The 7,500-nt window shown below is 46.6% G+C and overlaps 1 protein-coding gene across 4 annotated transcripts in view; it reads right to left on the bottom strand.

Annotated features, from left to right (window-relative positions):
• bif (protein phosphatase 1-binding protein bifocal) overlaps positions 1-7,500 on the bottom strand; it is a 131,482-nt gene that overhangs the window by 37,048 nt on the left and 86,934 nt on the right. For all 4 annotated transcript variants that reach the window (XR_011399672.1, XR_011399673.1, XM_070140976.1 and 1 more), the window contains exon 2: positions 4,500-4,703. Coding sequence is in view for 2 of the 4 variants with exons in the window: in XM_070140976.1 (XP_069997077.1) it covers positions 4,500-4,703 (204 nt within the window). In the remaining 2 variants the exon portion in view is untranslated. The remainder of the gene's footprint in view (positions 1-4,499; positions 4,704-7,500) is intronic.

Raw genomic sequence — 7,500 nt, 5'->3', positions numbered from 1 at the left:
CTGCATGTGACAGTCAGACAAGGCTCCGCCCCCACCCCAACCCGCTCTCCATCCCCTCTTCAACCCCCATCTCACCCCCACCTACCTCCACCCCACCTCTACCACCCCCATCTCCCCCCTCCCTCTACCTCTTCCCCACCCACCTTCACCCCACCCCAATCCCATCTCTACTCCTATCCCTTCCCCACCTCCACCCACCTCCATCTCCACTCCTACCCCTTCCCCACCCCCACCCACCCCACCACCACCCCCACTTTCCCCCCGTGCCAAAGCGAGGAACGGAATACATTCACTCTCCCTTCGGGCTCGGCCGTTGTAACCTCAGAAGCTCTTATGGCAATGTAATTTTCAGTTGGGCTGAGCCAACCTTGCTGTCGTAAAAAAACTGAAAGCAAGACCGCTTATTTACTCTGTACTGCCTCTTCCCTGTCTAAGACCAGCCTGAAAGACCGAACAAGGCACAAAAGGAACTTGCGTGGAATATTTGGCTACATAAACCTCTAAATAGTAGTATAGAATACGGAATACACCGTGTCGATGCGTGGGGGAGTGTGTGCGTTTTTGCGCGTGTGCCTGTACGTGAGCGCCGAGACGAACACGTGCCCACTTCCACTCCATATGAGAGAAACCTGGAAGGGGAAAGTCTGCTACGATCACCGGCAATTTCACTCCGTAATGATAATTAAGACTTGTGCCATCACGAGTTGAAATTGGCTGCCGGAGCCTCATGGTTGCGATCAATCATGGGGAATCCAGCGAACACGTGACACCTAGGAGTGCGCGCGTGGAGGGGGAGGGGGGGGGGGGTGAGGCGAAGGGGGAGACGCTCCCTCTCGCTGGCTGCCGCTCCATCCATTGAACATCTGCTGCGATTGCGACACCTGGCAGGTGCTACATTAAAACATCGACTACAAAACTGTCTGCTTCACCAAGGAAAAAAAGAGAAAAAACAATAATAATAATCCGACTGCGAATGAAAGTGAATCTGGTAAAAGTTGTCTGCATATTACAGGATAGTTAGCATGTTCCCGGCCCGATGCGGCATAAATGCTCAAGTGGCGACGCAGATGCCTTTCCATCCCCATCATATTCATACTTCACCTACACATTATCTTAAAAAAAACTAAGCACAAAAAAACAACGCAATTTATAAACTCTGGCCGCGTTAGCAACTCTTTTGATCTCTTGATACAGGAAGAGGGAAAAAATGCAACCGTCTTTATCTCTCTCTCGAATGCACTCCATCAAAGGGATTAAGATAACAGAGATTCGAGCCTTGCGTTATCTGATAACGGGGACGACAGGTTGGACGCCAGGCAACAGGAGTTTCCCTTCGAGCTCGCCGCTTGCAATGCGCTTTGATTATAACAGTCACTCGTTTGAGATCAGACGCTAAGTGTTTTTTCCTGTGATATATCGGCCCCTCCCCAGTATTCTGCTGGGGGGAATTCCTCTCTTCTTTTCCCCTTCCCTCTCCCTCTGGATTCCCATTTATGTTCCCTCTCCCCTTCCATGTTCTCCCCTTCTTCTCCAGCTCCACCTCCCCTTGCCATCCCTTCCCAAGCACCTACCTCCGTCCCACACACCACTCGACCTCCCCTTCCCTTTCCCAGCCCCCTCTCCCCTTCCCCTCTCCTTCCATGTTGTCCCCTTCTTCTCCAGCTCCACCTTCCCTTGCCATCCCTTGCCAAGCACCTACCTCCGTCCCACACACCACTCGCCCTCCCCCTCCCTTTCCCTGCCTCCTCTCCCCTTCCCCTCGCCTCCCTCACCCGGTTCCTCCCTCCCACCTCTCCCCTCCAATGCAACCCTGTCCCTTCACAAACTCTTTCCCCTTTTTTCCCCACCATTCACTTTGAACTAAGCCATTCTTCCTTCCTCCCCTTCCCTTTCCCCTAAAACCACGCATATTCCCTACATTCCCCCCCCACCCCCCCGCACACAGACCTCACCCTCTGCCCTCTCACGCCTCAGATATCTTGACGTTTAATGATGACAATGCTGAATGCTCACGGACTGCATTAATCGGCGAGATGAGAGAGCGCCGTGTGAAATGAGAGTACGTGAGGGTTCATTCAACAGACACAGACACACGGCACAGAGAATCTTAATCAGTGAAAGTTTTATATTAGAAAAGACATGATTCTGAGTGTTGAATGGGTGGGGGGTGGGGGATGGGGTGGGGGTGGGGGGGACGAAAATCAAAGACAGGAAAATTATGATAAAGCAGAAAAGGGAGGTTTCACAATGGCGAAAAGGAGGAAACAGACAGGAAGAGAAAATATAGAAAAAAAAAACATTTGAACCAATGAAAATATGATAATGCATTAAATAAAAATAAAATGAAGAAAAGGTGGAAAGCAAAGTGGAAAAATATGAAAATCTAAACCAAAGAAAATATAACAATTAAATGGCCATGTGCTTCAAAATGAAGAAAATGGATGAAAGAAAAGTATAAAAAAGACCACTGAATGTAGTTACATCTAATTATGGAAGGTTATCATCAACCAATTAACGAAATTTATGAGATTGGTTTAGTACCTCTAATTAGCAACTGCTCCAGAAGAAGCAGAAGGAAAGTAAAGAAAAGAAGAAAAAGGAAGAGAAGACGAAGAAAAAGAACAAGATTAAAGAAGGAGAAGAACAAGGAAGGAGGGAGGAAGACCCACACGCTGAGTTCAGCCTCTACACGAACCACGAAGAATTCTCATTCAAAACTACAATTCATTCACAAATATCATAAAGCCCCAATGTCCCGACTCTCGTGCCTGTGGCCAAGGCTTCGGGAAAACAACAGACAAGCTCGATGCGGATCTGGTGACCTTATCAGCTGCTGATACGCTCGGTTTTATCAGCCTCTCCGATAAAACTGGCCCTCCGAATTTTATGCTCCATGGTATGATATTGCAATGGGGCTCATAAAGTGAAGCGAAAAGCTGTCATAGCTATGAATATATTGTGTTTATTTCGATGTGTATGTATATATGCATACATAGGCATGGAAAAAGAGAAGAGAAGAGAAGAGAAGAGAAGAGAAGAGAAGAGAAGAGAAGAGAGAGAGAGAGAGAGAGAGAGAGAGAGAGAGAGAGAGAGAGAGAGAGAGAGAGAGAGAGAGAGAGAGAGAGAGAGAGACAGAGACAGAGAGAAGAGAGGAGAGAGAGGAGAGGAGGAGAGGAGAGAGGAGAGAGAGAGAGTGAGAAGAGAGAGAGGAGAAAGAGAAAGAGAAAGAGAGAGACAAAAAAACAGAAATGTATACCTGTGCACGCCCTGACGCCTTGCCCCCCTAGCCCCCTTCGCAAGAGCCAGCCACCCCATCCACTCGCATGAACTAGTAAACAAGCGAGCCATGCGAATACACCCAAAACTTTTACTTTCGTGTCAGCTGTCACCGTCTACCCCCCCCCTTCCCCTCCGCCCGCTCCTTTCACCCCCTACCCCCTATCCCCTGAATCCCCGCCCTCCCCCTGCCTTCCTTCTTGCCTTGACGAAGGAAACTGGCAGTAATTGGACGCAAAACAACCGCCTTAACGATCGTCAGCGCCCCTAACGACATCCGCTTTCATCCGAGTCCCTTGCTCAACCGCGTCGGGCGATCGCTGGTGGCGGGTGACATATGCTGTCCGGGGCGCCTACTACACAGGCCTCTTGTGAATGATGGGTAATACTGGGTGGATGAATGGGTGGAGTTCATCAGCGGCGAATTTTGGCTTCCTGGTGAGGGATTGGCTAAACGTTACGGGATGCCTTCTTGGGAGCTTCACTGATTATTTTTTTCTTAATTTCTTTTTTTCTAATGGGATTCGACCAATCAGACCGTCAGTAAAACTTACATATACATACATACATATATTACAAATACACACACACGCACGCACGCACACATACGCGCGCGCGCGCGGCTCACACAACCTAAAAGATCATCAAAAATCAACATTATTCCTACATGACAACGATTCCCGATTTGACATGAACTCGCGCATGTCAGTCGCATTATGCCACCGTGATACAACTCTTGAAATTACATTCACTAAATCCCCTAAACATCAGGAAAGACCATGTGTTGTTCTATCTAACAATAATTATTAGTAGTTAATCAGACAAACGAATGTGACGCTATTTCTGTTCCTAATCCATAGATTAATCCACTTTATGCTCCTGTAGCGAGCACTGGCAATGCAAGCCACAACTTAATCAACAGATCCGCATACATTAGGATGCATGCCTTTTACTCGGCACCTGTGTTCGCCGAGGCCGCGTCCTAATCTCATCTCACCTGACCTAACCCAATCTAATCTAATCTCACCTGACCTAACCCGATCTAATCTAATCTCACCCAAACTAACCTAAATTAACCTGACCTAACCCGATCTAATCTCATCTAACCCAACCAAATTTATTCTAATTTAACCTAACCTAACCCCACCTAGTCTTCCCTCGCCTCACGTAGCCTGAGCCGGCGGAGCGTCGAGCGGGCGCCACGGACCCGACGCAGGGCTTACCTTCTTGGTCTTGGGCTGTCGCTGCAAGTTGCTCCTGCCGTTGATGATGACGGCCTCGCCCTCGAAGACGATGCCCGAGGGCGCGGGCAGTACCCCGGGTCGGGCGTCCAGGTAGTCCAGGCTGGGGTCGTCGTCGTCCCCGTCGGTGCTGGAGTCTGCCGGCCCGCCCCACCCGGGCATGATCACGTACCCGGAGTCCAGTTGCTGTGGGAGGAACGCGGTGGTTAGCCGAGGCACAATTCAAAAGGTATTTATGCAGAGTGCAAGTTTTTGATGCATTAGTCAAGACACAATTAAATAAATTATTTCCACCTTGTGCTACAGTTCTTTTTATGCATTAGCCAAGGTACAATTAAAACAAATTATTTTCCCTTGTGCTACAGGTCTTTTATGCATGAGTCAAGGCACAATAACAAATAACTATTTTACCTTGTGATACAGTTCTTTTATGCATTAGTCAAGGCACAATAAAAATATATATATTTTCCCTTGTGATAAAGTCCTTTTCTGCATGAGTCAAGGCACAATAAAAAAAAAAACTATTTTACCTTGTGATACAGATCTTTTATGCATGAGTCTAGTCACAATCTTTACACCAAGTTATGTCTTGCATTTCAAAATCGCGCAACAAAGTCTTTCTTCCCTGTGTTGATCTATCGTGCAAATAAGTAGTACTCCTTATCGGCTTTTCTCTCGGTAACTACAATACGCTTTTGTTTATCCATTAGGACCAGTATTTTCAGATTCTCCTGACACCAGAGCTGCAATAGCGATGGAAAAATATTAATTGAGATTTGCTTCAATATCTGCCTCAGGCATTCCAAAAACGCTCAGTACAAACACCCAAGGCAGTGTCTGGAGTTTTCCACTTCCTCGTCAGAGCGTTTGGCCTGCATCACAACCCTAAGGGAAAGCTTATATAAACCAGGCTTCGCTGTACTTGTTCCTTCCATCACACACACACATCCCCGGGCAAATAAAAAGTTCCCGGGGTTTCCAGTCCCGTGGAGGGGAAACAAGCAGAGGAAGCCTTCTCTTTCGATCCCCGAACCGTTTCCATTTCAGAGAAAAGTAAAACACCCAAAGGAGCTTCTGTCTGTCACGGAGGTGTCTGCCTCGAGAACGCGTGACAACCAGACAACAGACAAACGGAACCGGAGTCCCTCAGCCATGGGAAAGACACAAAGGAGAGGCTTTGCGACGGTGCCGAGACCCAGGGGGCGAGCCAAGGGACATAGCGGTGCCGCTGCTTAGACAACGGGGAGGGAGCTGCGACCAAAGTGTACTGGCGATGGGGTCCTCACACCTGCGTAACTGTTTCTTTGTTAAATGTGTTAGTACCTTTGTGGTTAATGATAAATACAGAGTTCTAATGTGACGACCGTTTGTATCATAATATATTTCAATGTATTTTTCAATTCACTAATTCATAATATCATATTTCAACTTATTATTCATACAATATATTCTCCACTACAAATCTTGGTTTTCCATTAAAGTTGGCAATGATTTAGCAACAATTGCATTCGCAAGTGTCAACATAAATAAGCAGATATCTAATCATATGATTAGATGTGTGTGCCAGGTTAGTTTTGCATCATGTCTTTCAAAGAGATCAGTCTCCATTTCAAGATAATGACATCTAATTTGTCAACTGTCACATTATAATAATGAGATACACCTGACTTATTCAGGCCTGTAGTTAGCGCTGTCCATATGTTAATTAGCTTATTAAAGTATAATTAAGGAACAATTCAACGATGAACAACCGAGATAAAATGTAAATAAAATAAATAGTGTAATCATTTAACAGGAGGTTCATTAAACACCACAAACAAATTTTCCCTAACTTCACACGAAAAAATCCTCGAATAATAAATCTACACCTTTCCACGCGTCTAATAACTTAACAGGAGGTTCATTAAACACCACAAACAAAATCGTTTCCCTAACTTTACACTAGACAGTCATCGAACAATAAACCTAGACTTTATCTCGTGTCCCAGAACACAAACATACGTGGGAGCCGGCGAGTCTCCTTTGAACATATTTTCGGAATTTGTAACGTGGCGATTACCAGTAAGATCGCATACAGCTGATAGCAATGGAGGAAAAGATTAACGCTATCGGATAATGAGGACATGAAGATAGATAGCAACTCTAATCTGTTTACAATTGTTACTCAGGGAGAAGGGAAGCAGAAGAAGGAGAAGGAGGAAGAGAAGGAGAAGATAAAAGGAGGAGGAAGGAGGAAGAGAGGGATAGATAAAGGAAAATCTAGAAAAAAGGGGGAGAGAGGGAGACGGACTCAAATCGATGCAACGAATCTGCAAAATCCCTCGTCTCTCACCGAGAACCATCCGTTAATGCTTCGCACGTATAAACGAACAAGGAAAACAAGACAAAACAAACACACAAAAAAAGACGGCCGGGTGTGGTGTCACGGCCGCCGGAGATGATTGTATTAACCCAGAAACTCTCGGTCAGGAAGGGAGGGAGGGAGAGGGTGGAGGAAGGACGTCGACGAGAAACGTATAACAAGTGATACTTGGAATTGAGTTCAGTCTCTGGCGGGGAATACTGAATACTTATTGTAACCAATTGGCCATCCCGCCTTATTTAGCTATATACCATATTTTTCTGTATATAAGCGCGCGCACGCGCGTGTGTGTGAGGAGAGAGAGAGAGAGAGAGAGAGAGAGAGAGAGAGAGAGAGAGAGAGAGAGAGAGAGAGAGAGAGAGAGAGAGAGAGAGAGAGAGAGAGAGAGAGAGACATAAAGACGTATACACGCCAATGACAACCAACACAAGGCCCAGCTAACGTCGCCGTGACACAGATCATTCCCAACTAAGTCGACGAGCGAACACAAGCGAGACCTTGGCACTCAACCGCCGCCAATCAGCTGATGTGAAGCCCCGCGTGTTTCCAACCTTATCTCAGGTCACCATCTCGCGACGCTCTGACTTTTACTTGTACCTAAGCCTTAATACGTACCGATAG

This window comes from Penaeus vannamei, chromosome 3 (assembly GCF_042767895.1).
Source record: "Penaeus vannamei isolate JL-2024 chromosome 3, ASM4276789v1, whole genome shotgun sequence".
Lineage (NCBI taxonomy): Eukaryota > Metazoa > Arthropoda > Malacostraca > Decapoda > Penaeidae > Penaeus > Penaeus vannamei.
This window is presented reverse-complemented; position numbering and strand designations above follow the sequence as displayed.